This window comes from Fukomys damarensis, unplaced genomic scaffold (genome assembly GCF_012274545.1).
Source record: "Fukomys damarensis isolate Sample0158 unplaced genomic scaffold, DMR_v1.0_HiC HiC_scaffold_23, whole genome shotgun sequence".
NCBI lineage: Eukaryota > Metazoa > Chordata > Mammalia > Rodentia > Bathyergidae > Fukomys > Fukomys damarensis.
Window position 1 is genome coordinate 4,649,413 of NW_022900935.1, and position 12,825 is coordinate 4,662,237.

The window sequence follows — 12,825 nt, forward strand, 5'->3', positions numbered from 1 at the left end:
CGGCCCCCGGGAACGAGCCGGCCAGGCGCGCTGAACTCACAGCCTCCATCCCGAATCCGGCTGCCCCCGATCTCGAACCTGGCTGCCGCTGAGGCTCCCCTGGTCCCCGACCCCGCCTCCCTCGTGGTCTCAGTTGCGATCGCCTCGTCCCTCGTCCTGGCTCGGGGTGACACCTGACATGCCCTTGATGACTCGGGCGGTGGCGGGGAGGGTTCCCCTCTCTCCTGCCCGGAGTTTTCCAGGCCCTCCATTGTGGAAGTGTCCCTGTGCTTTGCACCAAGTCTCTTTGTCCACCCACTTCCCTGCTTCTTCCCAAAACATCCTCTCAGGAGAAACTGGGAGAAGTTTCCAGAAATCCAGGAGGGTGGGTTCGGACCCTGGCCTTTGGTTCCCTCTAGTCTTATTGTTGTAAGAACCACTTGGAGAGACCTTTTTGTAGGGGAAGAATCCAGTGGCTAGGGAGAATTGAGGGCAGGTCCCTGATGAACACTGAGTCGGGGGTCATATAAACCCCGGAGGAGGAATTCTGGACTGCTTAGCCTCTCTACCCGTTGGAGGACTCCTGGGATTTCACTGCTCTGCCTCTGGAGACTAGGATGACCCTACCGATGTTCAAAGGATAAGCTCTGACAAACAGCTCTCTGCACCAGCCTGGGCCTTGCACTCCCACAGGATTCCTCACCCACTCCCTCTCTGGAGACTGATAAGTGTAGACCACCCTAGGTGCCCCACAACCCGAGATGGACCTTCGGTAAGGGAAGGTAAGGGAACCTTCGCAGGTGTACAGAGATACAGATTCCCCAAGCAGAGATGCCGAGTCCAGGCTCCCAGGGCAAAGGTGTCTTGACCGGCAGCTGGATTCGCACAGCAGGATGAGGGAGGAGGGTGTTGCCAGAACAGAGGGAGTGGGCCCCTGCCCAGGTGTCTCCACAAGGCCACCAAAAGTCCAAAGATCTATATGTCACCAACTGATCATTGTAAATAAAGTGGATCTGCTTTTTCAGCCCTGTCACCACTTCTGTGTTGTGTTTGATGCCAGGCCTGCTGGGTAGAGGGTGAGATTATCATCAGAACCCAGAAGGGCAGGAGAAGTAGCAAGCTGAAGTCAATTTCCAACATTGAGGCCGTAGTGGCTGCTGAGAAGCTGTTCCTGTAATATCAGGGGAGGAGACCGTAACATATGCCTTGTCTGAAAACCACATGTTCCAAGCCCCCGAGGAGCATCTGTCTGTCTCAGCCTCCCACAGTGTCTGTACAACGTGCACTCAGACGCAAGTGTATCTGGGACACTTGGCAGGGAGGGAGCGCGGGCTGAACGATGGGCTTCTCGTGAGACGTGAGGTTTTGAGAGGCTTCGTGTTTCTATCACAGGATGTGGTATACATTGGTGTGTCCCCATCTGAGCGAGAGGGAAACAGGCTGTAAGGGAGAAGGAAGAACAACCCAGTTTTCTTTAAAAGGACTGGAGAAATCTGTCCAGACCCTCTGACGAGAGTGAGCCTTGAGATCAGTTATCTTCTTTATTCTTGTACTAGGCTGGGCACCCATCCCAGAGTTACCCAGAGCCCACATGAGTGGCTGCTGCTTTTGCCAGTGATCAGCATGATTGTTTCCCAGAACTGAAACCTGTGCAGGGTTGAGAGGATCTGAGGGGAAGAGCTGGGGCTGATTCCACCTATTAGGGTGTGGCGAGATGACCCACATGTCCGTTGCTTCCCTCTCCTTCCTTGCCAAGGCTTTGGTTGGTGTTTTTCCCATTTGCAAGAGGAGGGGAGGAAGTGAGCTGTCATGACCTGGGAGAGGATGATGGGCTGCAATGAGCCTCTCCTGTTGACTGAGAAAAACTCACCCAAAAATAAGGTCACCAGCACACCCTGTTCATGCAAGCAGCAGATATTTTATAAGGCACTTGGCTTACACCTGCCTTGCAGTTGGCACTGCGCTAGGTTGGGTGTCCTGGAGGCCCACTCCTGTGGCTCTTACTTCCTCAAATGAGACACACACCGTTAAAGGAATGGTTACTGGGTAATAATTCACAAGCCTGCTTCTAGCCTCTGCCCTTCTCTTTTTTTCCTCTGGCAGCCTGCCAACACAGACATATATATGCATGTACCGAACAGCTTGCCTCTATCCTTCACTCAAGCTTTGCTCCCTAGGCCTAGGATTAAAAGGCCTGAAAGTTGTTTTACTGGTCACATCTCCATTTTCAATGTGTATCAGCAGAAGGAAGACCCGGTCCTATATCCCTCCTCCAGCGGTCTGGGGGTAAGATAAGCCACAGTGAGCAAGCACAGTTCCAGCTCTGCCAGGCCAGTCAGGCTTGAGACTGTGCCAGCCACCTTGCACAGGCAACTTGCTATCTAGGAGTGTGCGAATGAGTGTGTCCATCTGTCTGTGGCCACACCCACTTCATCCACACTCTTCTTGCAGCATCCTCCCTTGATCTTAGACACAAGATAGAGAAAAGAGCCCTGGACAAGCAGTCAGGAAGCCTAGCGCACTGGTATCTCCTCTACTGATTTCAGATTCCTCATCTGTTCAATGAAATTGGAAGTGGGCTGGATCAATTGTTTTTAAACCACAATTCTTTTTTTGGTACCGGGGATTGAACTCAGGTCCTTGCTCTTGTGAGGCAGGAGGTGGAACCACTGAGATAAATCCCTGGCCCTAAACTGCAATTCTTGAATCCCAGATTTCCCAGGCGCTTCTGCAAAGAGCCCTGGGAAGATCAAATGGGGAGGCTCCCACACCCCGCTTTAACTAGAGTACGTGTTTTCTGTTTGGGGATTCTGTGATTCTTTTTTTAAATCATGGGATGTGATGCTCTCAAAACTCCCAGCCCTGAGGCTCTGAAGTCTGTCGACTGACTTGGCCTGAGATGTATTTTTGGAGCACTTAAGAGCTTATTAAACCACAGCAGTGGAGGGTGGGAAGTGAGTATCCAGTGAGGCCTGTACCTTGGGGGTCAAGACTCTTTTGGGATTTCTGGATCTAACTGATCTCTCATGCTCCTACTCGGGCTGAGCTGTGACTGGAACGGCGGTGCAGAGCCAGCGGCCCACCGGCCCATCCTGGTCCCCCTGCTCATCTCCCACACTGCCTGCCGCCTGCTAGGTGGAAATGCTTCCTTCCTGCTCAGACATCATCCCACATTCTACCTCCGGGCCTTTGCTCATTCTGTTCCCTCCACCTGGAATTCCCTTCCCATTGCTACACACTCTCAGCCCCACTCCTCCAAAACCCAGTTGCATCTCCCCAAAATTCCTTAATGCACACACCTCCTCCACTCTTGCCAAGTCTGGAGGTGTTCTCTCCCCTCACATCAAACTCATGTAGGACTTGGTGTGTGCTTTTCCCATGGTCCTCATCCTTAAAGTTCTTTTTTTTTATGTAAATGTCTTCTCTTTCCTACCAACCTCCCTTCCTTTCCCGCTGTCTTCAGTACCTTGTCCACCATAGGGCAGCCCTGGTGTTCAGTGACAATTTATTGAATGAATACATGAATGAGTGAGCCAGACGGAAGAGCCATCAAGGACCAGAAAACCAAGTGGGTGGAGAAGTGTTTTCTCTGCCAAGCTCCTGCCTGGAGATCTGAAGGGGAACTGTCCTCAGACGCCCCGTGCCGATGGCTGTTGACTGGGATGAGATCAGCAGCCAAGAGAACAAGGCCAGGGGAGGAAAGCCTCAGTTCTAGGCTCCGTGCTGAGTTCCAGAGCCACAGGCCTGGGCCCTGTCTCCCTGGGTCAGTCCCACAGCACAGGACTGACTCTCCGAATATAGAGCAGCTCCTGGAGATTCCCAACCACCCTCTGGACTGGGTGGGATTACACTGGATGTGGGTGGTGAGAGGACCATCTGGATAGTCACTGCTTCTATTTTAACGTGCAGACAGTCAAACCTAGGCTTTGAGAGCAGACAAGCTCCATGTCAGCCCCTCTGCTGCCATGTGATAGCTGTGTAACTTCAAGCTACCTCCTCAAGCCTTTTGGAGCCTTAGTAGCCCATTTAGAAAAACAGGGGTAGGTGAGTTGACATCTTAGATAGCTGGGAGAATGATGTAAGGCACTGCATGTGGATAATTTATTTAGCACGGTGTCTGGCGCAGCACACATCGTAAGTGGTAGCTGTTTCTGCTTCACCACAGGCCTAAGACAGATGTAGAATGAGGAGATGTGATGCCTGGTCTTTGAAACCCAGATGGGTTTGTCAGTTCATGTCCCCACGGGTCTACTCACCCAAGCCCCAAGTTCATTTCCAAACCACGGTGGAAGATTCAGTATAAAGCTCCCTTATGAACAACTCCTCTCGAGTTATTCAACCTCTAGAACGCCTGTCTTTTTTTTTTTTTTTCCTTAGCACCCAGCCTAATGCCAGGTACGCAGTGAACACTCAGAGGGGATGAATGAATGCGTGAATGATCAGCAGCCACCAGCAGCGATGTTGGCCTGCAAGCTTCCCAGCTCAGGTCTTCAGAGAGATAGGATGCCATTCCTTTGAAAGTAACAGGTTAGGTCTCAGAAGTGCAAGGTTCTGAGTTCAATTCCTGGTACACACACACACACACACACACACGCGCGCGTGCGCGCGCGCACACGCACGCGTGTGCTCGCTTCCCTTCCCGGTCCCTGTTTACCCTCAACTACAGGTTAAGGAAAAGAGGAAGATGATGCTGACCAAGGCAAAAGACAACTATGAAGGAGTAAGGGAGCTGGCACACAGCTCTGGGTAGACCTATCTTCTCTCATGCTTTGCTGTACTCCTGCTGGTCCTCAGAGCACATGTGGACCTATTAGTTGATCCAAAGTCCCGGAGCTCCATCACAGCTTCAGAGACCAGATGTTCAAGGGCAAGGATCTAGGAGGAAGCTGGAGTCCCAGCCATCATCAAACAGATCCCAGCTGGGAAGCTTGGCCAATGCTGCGGCATGCTGGAAACCCTGAGGAGACCTATGGACTTGGGCTATACCAAAAAGCACAGGTAGACGCTTGTTTTTACTGCCCTGCATCATCCATTCTCCCTGGTAATGGAGACTGCTTACTCTTCTGCCCAGACCCACCGCTGGAGTCTATTTTCAGTCTCCCCTATACTAAGATGTGGTCATGTGATTGCATTCTGGCCAATAGAATTGTGTGTGCCCTCTTCGGCCTAGATCATACGTTACCTGACTGTTGTTTTACTCCTCTGCGTTATGGTTTCCAGATGAATTGCCCCCCCGAGAGTCATGTAACAAGAGCTTTATCCCGAATGCAAGAATGTTCAGAGGTGAGCCACGAGGTGATTAGATCATGATGACCCTAAAACATAATGGATTAATCCAATGATGAGTTCATAACTGAGTGAGGTATTAGGAGGTGCAGTCCAGCTAGACAAAGTAGGTCACAGGGAACATGGCCTTGGGTAGGAGTCCCCAGCTTGTTACGAACCAGGATGTACGGCAGGAGATGAGCAATGGACAAGCAGACAAAGGCTCATCTGTATTGTAGCTGTTCACCATCACTCGTGTTACTGCCTGAGCATGGCCTCCTTCAGATCAGATGCGGCATTAGATTCTCAGGAGCACAAACCCTACTGTGAACTTCGCATGCAAGGGCCCTAAGCTGGGTACTCCTCATGAGAAACGAATGCCTGAGGGTCTCGAGAAAGACCTTGTCTCAAACAAAACAACAAAACAAAACAAAAAGAGTAGGAAAGGTTTATTGAGAGACAGCTTATACAGCAAAGTTATAGTGTGGGCACAACATGAGTCAAGCTACAATCAACTTCTAAGATTACAAGGATAGCTGCTTACCCGATATTGATCCAATAGGGAAACAAGTCACACAGCACTAGCATTTTTGGGAAGGGATGGGTCTGGATGCTTGGGTCACCCACCTTGGCAACTAATGCCTATCTGGACTTACTGGACCAGGGAGTACTAATTATAATATAATTTCATGTCATCCCATAAGGAGGCCCCTTCGTCTTGAGGCCCGGCCATCTTCACATGCTCCTCAGCCACGACGCTGATATCTTTATTTTCAACTGACTTCCTCGAGAGCCCAGTCCTTTTCTGACTATGTAACCATTTGATCTAATTTAACTCCCTATAATAACAGGACATTTAAATGGGATGGAAGATGGGAGGGTTTTGAAAAGCACGGAACACCAACTACCACGAAGGGTGCTTCCTTACTGGCTCTAAGAAGGCTGGCGCCAGGCTCCCGAGTGGAAGGTCAGCAGCTGCAGGGAAACGAGCGATCTGGGATGTGGAAGAGCAAACAGACGGCTACGGGGTTTCCTGGAGTGGAGAACGAGAGGACAGGAAGCGATCCACCGAAACTCCATGGTGGACTTTCAACATAGACTCTGCAGTCAGAGGAAGGAGCTAGGAGGCCCCAGGGATGGGAGGAAGGGCACTTGTCAGGAGCACGCCTGTGATCTGGCATCCCACAGGGACAGAGAACCGGAATATTCAGCACCCTCTGAGACAGGGGCGGGGACATTCCGATGAGATCAAAGTAGGCACAGCTCAGTCCCAGTACCTCACTGCGTCCCCACAGCACAGCAGATGCGGAGACACTGCCTCTCTTCAACCTTGTGCCAAAATCATAGAGGGCTGACTACCTTCTACCTTGGAGTATCCCCTTAGGGAGGAGCACAGGGAGGCAGAGGAACCTGGAAGCTTCTTCCTGTGAGACTGGTGTGGACCACTGTCCCTCAGTCCTTGGTCAGGAATCCACTTGGCCAAGTCCCTTTATTTCTCTGGATTTCGTCTCCTGCTCTCGAAAGTGAGGAATTTCTCAAAAGTGAGGATCCTGGCCGGGGATTTAGCTCAGTGGTGCCATGCCTGCCTGACAAGTGTGAGGCCCTGAGTTTGGTTCCCGGTACCAGAAGAAAATAAGAAAGAGAGGAGGTGTGTGTGGGGGGGGGTACCTGATGAGTACAGAAGTTGACGGCTCTAAACTTGGCAAACTCTGAAACTGCTACTTGATCTCCATGTTTGCCCCTCACAATTGGAAAAGAGGAACCAGGCTTCCTTCTGCATTTGAGGTGTAAACAATGTCAGACCCTGTGGAGAAACAAGGACTGGGAAAAAACTGGCCATCCTGTGGGTGAAGGTTTCACAGGCTGAAGTGGCCTGGCCATGATGGCCCCTTGCTCCAGGGAAGCCACCCAGTCAGTCGGAGTCGGGCCCAGTCCAGAAGGGCTGGGCATCCTGGTGTTACAGGCAGCTAAATTAGGTAGAAATACCGGAGGCGGTCAGACAGGGTGGGGCCCTGGAGGAGACCGATGCAGAGCAGAGAAACTTGGAAGCTGTGGCTGGAGGCACATCTAAAGAAGATTAAAGTCACAATGGCCAGATTCGCGCACTTCCCGGAGGGATGAGCAGAAGCTCGAGATTATCCCTACCGTCTTTTGGGATTTCCCACTGGGTGTGGGCCATTCTCTTCCACCCACTGAAACTAAGACCCTGAAGAGTAAGACTACTAAAACGAAAGATTATCAGCCTAGGTTAATGACCATCCATGTGCCCCTGTTACTATCAGTTCTATTCTACAGGATGTGAGACCTCTTTTCTACCTAAACCATAAAAGCACACCATCCCCAGCTGGGGATTTAGCTCAGTGGTTCCGCTGCCTGCCTCACAAGCACAAAGTCCCGAGTTCAATCTTCAGTACCAAAAAAAATTTTTTTAATTCCAGAAAAGCACCCCACCCTTTTATGTCCACCCTTCACGCCCCATCAAACCGTCTTCTCTCTCTGTCCCAAAGAAAGCTGTGACCACCAGATGAAAGGGGTCCCTGTATACTGCATAGAGAGGTGAACCCCACCCTCTACTTGATTAGACTTTACATTGGGCGGACGATTTATCACCGAGCTTGAACACCAATCATTTCAGGCAGAAAATAAAAGCCAGGGTGTTTAGAGAATCCCTTAAAGGTTTCTCAAAGCCCTGACTCTATTCCTTACTTTCTCCCACCCATCCTCTTCCAAATTCCCCCATTCATCCATATTTATTAGTCACTTTTCCTTCACCGGGGCAAAATTCCTGACACCCACAATTTAAAGGAGAGGTTTATTTCGGCTCAGTTTCAGAGAGTTCAGTCCATGCATGGTCAGCTGACCCCAAGGCACAAGGCACGGATAAAAGGCCCTGGGCAGAAGACACCTACGCAACTCATAGCAGCTATGAAGCACAAATAGAGGAGAGAAGCCAAGAACAAGAATATACCCTAATTCGTGACACTGGTAGACTCTGGAACACAATTTGTCAAACTTGCTTACCGGCTACTGTTACTGAGGGAGCTAGCGCGTCCAGCATGGGCGGTCTCATGGGCAGGAAATCCATCTCATCCAGACCCTAGTTGTAAGGGAGTCCAGGAAAGGTAGGCTCGGTCCCTTAGCCTCTGCAAGCAGGAGGCGGCCGGGATGAATGACAAGTGTGTGGGGGTGGATAACGTCTAGCCTCTCAGTGCTGGGTGGACATCTTAAATTGTTATGGCCAGTGCTTGCTTGATGTGTAAGTAAGCACAGTGAACAGTGCATGCTATAGTAAGGACTTGCTTGCACAATTTTTCATAGGCAGAAGTTGGAGGGCCTGGAAGAAGAAGGAGAAGAAGGTGCTTATCAATGACCTGTTTAAAATGAATTAAAATGTACCAGGCTTACTGCAGGCTTCAGAGCCACTACTATGGCTGTGGCTCTTGTTCCTCGGGTAGGAACACTCTTCCCTAGAGAATACCGCCCTCCCAGCCTCTCTCCCCAGGGTGGAACTGTCACCCAACCCTGCTCCAGTTGCTGTTTTCTCCATAGGATTTATCATCACATATTATGTAATGGGCACAATTATTGAGATCCTGTTTATTATCCTTTCCCCCCTGCCAAAAATATCCTCCATGAAACTTTTGTCTGCTTGGTGTACTGACACATCTAGGAGCGCACGACTGTGTGCGGCACCCACTCGTTACTCAATAAACATATGTTGCTTTTGTCCAAATGTACACACAGAAAATGCGGTAGCAATTTGGCTCCAAGGGCTGTAGAAAAACGAGCGAATTATGTCTCATTACATAAGCATCGTCTCGCCAGTGTGTTAACATTCCAAGACAGCTCCTATGTGTTAGTGTTCCGGTGATGGGGGTATATTGTCCTTCGGCACAATTTTAAAGGTGAAAATACATTTTAGGAATGAAGTGCTCTGAGCTCTTGCCAACATCGCAAACTAACAAGACTGGCTGCCCACTTCCCCTGTGCTGGGAAAGAATATCACAGACAGCTAACTTGGGAGTAGAATGAAAGAAAGTGAGAACCTTGAAAGGGGTCTCGAGCCCCCTTTGGGTTCCCCTTACCCAGTTAGGCCACTCACGCACGGAGAGGTCCGGCAGATTTTTATTATAGGGAGGTGAGCAGGAGGTGGAGGGCAGAGAACGGGGGAGAGAGAGAGAGAGAGAGGAGGAGGAAGAAGCAGAAGGAGGGAGAGGAACAAAGAAAGGAAGGTCCTTTTATCAGTTTTGGGGTGGGCTATTGCTTATTTATGAGGAGTGAGCTACTTTTAACCTATCACAGGCCAGATTGCTTTTATGGGCCCAGTCCTGCAGACACAGGTTTCAACTTTCCTGGACCACTGTGGCCTTGAGCGGGAGGGAAACCAGAGATAAGGGCATGAGGTCATTTTAGGAGCCAAGATGTACCAGGAGAATGCAGCCTGTGAGGCGGCGTCACAGCGTACTTTAACATGATCAATTCCCTAACATTCCCCACTCTTTGATTACTCTTTGATTTGGATGACAATCGACAGCCAACATGTCCATGGCAGGCGGAAAAAGGGGCGGAGAGTCTGTCTTCTATATCTACTTCCTGCTGAATTAGGGCCACGAATCAACCTAGGGGCCGGGGGTTAGCCTGATGTGCAGTTGGCTGTGCTGTCGTTGGACATGGGTGAGCTGACGGTCATTGGAGTTATCTGTAAGAAAAACTTAAACCTCCGGGTTGGTCAGTGAGGAGGGGAACTGAGGCCAGATTTTAGTGGAGGGGAGACTCTAAGAACTGAGGTGAGTCATTTTAGAAATAATGAAGAGTAAAAGGAAAGTGAAAGTCTCAATTTTATCTGGTGTGAACTGACAAAGGGATCCCTGGAGCCAGGCCTCAGAGACCCAACTGGTTATCTGTGGAACCGGACAAGGGTGCGGAGCCATCCAACATAGTGGAACCGGACAAGGGTGCGGAGCCATCCAACATAGATCGGGGAGCAGTTTTTTAGGAACTCTCTGAACCTGGTGAAGATCCAGATGGACAGTTGGTTCTGGAGAGTGATTTCCTTATGAAGGAAGTTTCAGCAATGTTTGGGTCCTGTGTCCTTAGCATCGACTGGTGAGCCATCTGTGTGGAGACCTGGGTGGAGAGCTGGTTAGTGTCCCTGTCCTCAGCAGGGATGTGTTGGTACTGTTGACGAAGTACCATGAGTCTAACTGCATTCATTCTATGTTGAATGAAAGCGGTTAGTCTGTTAATTATGCAGGGTCCTACCATCAGCAAAATTAAGATCAGAATTAAAGGGCCAGCCAAAGCTGATAGTAATGATGTAAGTCAGGGAGATGAGGTGAACCAGCTTTCATACCAACTTTGGTTATTTAATCCTTTTCTTTTACATTTTTTTAATCTTTCTTGAATCTTTAGCCATTGAATTTTTAACTATTCCTGAATGGTCAGTATAATAGCAACATTTTTCTCCCAGGGCTGCGCACATTTCTCTTTGTTGTTGGAACACTAAATTTATTCCCCTCTTTATTTATAGAGTTACCTCTGCTAAAGAACTTAAAGACTCTTGAAGCCTGTTAATAGATAATTCTATTCTTTTTATATCTTGATCTATAGCTGCCCTCAACTGGTCATATTGATAATGTTGGGAACTAATAGCAGTCACTCCTGTTCAGCTCCTACCAGTCCCATTCCTAACAGTACTGTAAGGGTGATGGCAGTAGCAGGCTCCCTTTTATTTTATTTTATTTTTTTCTGAATTATTATAGCTACTTTGTCAGATTTTCACATTGCCTTAAATAACTATATTATATTCTATTTTAAGTGTGCCCTGTGCTGTGAGAAGACCACACCCGTATAGACTGCCATAGATATACCAACTGGCAATCAGGAATCTGTATAAACATTTACCCTCTTTCCTTTTGCCCATCAGAGAGCCTGTATGAGTGTCCCTAGCTCTGCTCATTGAGCTGACCATCCAGTGCGGAGGGGTCCTGCTTGGACCACTTCATCTTGAGTCACCTCTGCATAGCCAGCATAGCGTACCCCATTTTCTATGAAGTTGCTCCCATCCTTGAACAGGATGAAATCAGCTTCAGTCAGTGGGTCTATCTGCAGATCTAGATGACTGGAGAACAATTCGTCAGTGATCCTGAGGCAGTTGTGATCAGGGGGCCAGGTTCCGAGGGCAAAAAGTAGCAGGGTTTAAGGTTTTAACTGGAGCAAAATATAGGTGGGGATTCTCACAGATGAGGGCCTGATATAATGTGACTATTATTTGAGAGCCATCAATGTCCTGTTATTCAATAGTTCTAAAAGGCATGGGGAATGAACAAATTATTTTTTTCTAATGTTATCTGGTTAGCTTCCTTATTAGCATCACTGCAGTTGTCAGGGCTTATGAACAAAGAGCCATCTCTTTATAGCTGGATCTAAACTCTAAGATAAATATGTCACTAGTTAATTTTATGGACCTACTCCTTGAGTGAGCACCTCTAAAGCAGTATGATTTCTTTCAATCGTGTACAAAGCAAAAAGCTGGGTCACTTTAGGATCCCTAATACAGGGAGCAACAGAGAGAGTTAGTTTTAGCTGTTTAAATGTTGATTCTTGTTCTTTACTCTATAATAATCGCTGTCTTTCTGACCCGTTAAAGATTTATACATATAGAGAATCTAGATCCTGTAAAAATCTTTTATCCCAAAAATTTTCTCACCTGCTTTAAGTCCTTTTATCTCCAAGCAGCATAGACTTTATATCTTGCCTTCTGAAGCAACATTAATAAGCTGCCGTTTGGCTGGGAAGAAAAATATAAACGTCGATCTGTTTTAGAAATCGACAGGAGCGATTAACATGCATAGGAATCATAATAACTGCAGGTAACCACTAAAGAAAATCTTAAAGTCATAATTTGTGAAAGGATTAGAAGAAAAAGTATCAGTGTCATTAACGGTAGAAGTAGGGGAGAACCAAACATGAAGGGCAGGGTTCCGTTGCAGACAAGAGAGCCCATGCAGCAGACAGGAACAGAGCGGGTGGACCGTAGGGATTAGCTCGGTTTCAGGCTCATTGGAAAGGCCTGAGCTTCCAGGAATAAGCCTGAATCCCACTGCAAAGCGGTCAGGCAGGGGAGCGCCTGCCACTGCCGCTGACCCGGGGGCCGCGGTGCCCAGGCTGCCACCCGGAAAGCTGCCAAGGCATGAAGTTGCTGATGCTCTGCTCAGGGCCTGACACCAGGACCTGCACTGCAGCTGCCGCAGAAGAAGCCAACCGCTTCTGCCACCGGAACTGCCTCGCGGACACCTCCACGCGGCGCTCAGCTCTTCCTCCTCTGCTGGTTTGTCTGTCTTCTCGGCAGAAGCCAAGCGAAGTGGGCGTTCTAGTTTCACGAGAGCCTGGAAATGCCATTCGTGATCTTTCAGCCTTCATGGTACAGAAGACCATGACGGCCAGGCATGGTGGTTCCTACCCGTAATTCCAGCACTCTGGAAGGAGGAGGACGAGGTGGAGGAGGAAGAGGAGGAGGAGGAGGAGGAGGAGGAGCCAGGAGGCTCCAAAGGCATCGTGTAGAGCTGGCAGGCAGTATTT

General features: G+C 49.1%; 1 protein-coding gene and 1 long non-coding RNA gene across 2 annotated transcripts in view; one reads left to right on the top strand and one right to left on the bottom strand.

The window, feature by feature from the left end:
- Positions 1-177, top strand: part of Fam43b (family with sequence similarity 43 member B) — a 1,670-nt gene extending 1,493 nt beyond the window's left edge. The window contains exon 2 of the mRNA XM_010626057.2: positions 18-177. Coding sequence (XP_010624359.1) covers positions 18-177 — 160 coding nt within the window. The remainder of the gene's footprint in view (positions 1-17) is intronic.
- A 9,635-nt stretch (positions 178-9,812) lies between these two features.
- Positions 9,813-12,509, bottom strand: LOC104863418. The gene is made up of 3 exons (XR_780563.1): positions 12,391-12,509; positions 11,954-12,034; positions 9,813-10,371 (listed from the first exon to the last, which is right to left on the bottom strand). It is a non-coding gene; the product is annotated as an uncharacterized LOC104863418 (long non-coding RNA).
- Positions 12,510-12,825: the final 316 nt, after the last annotated feature.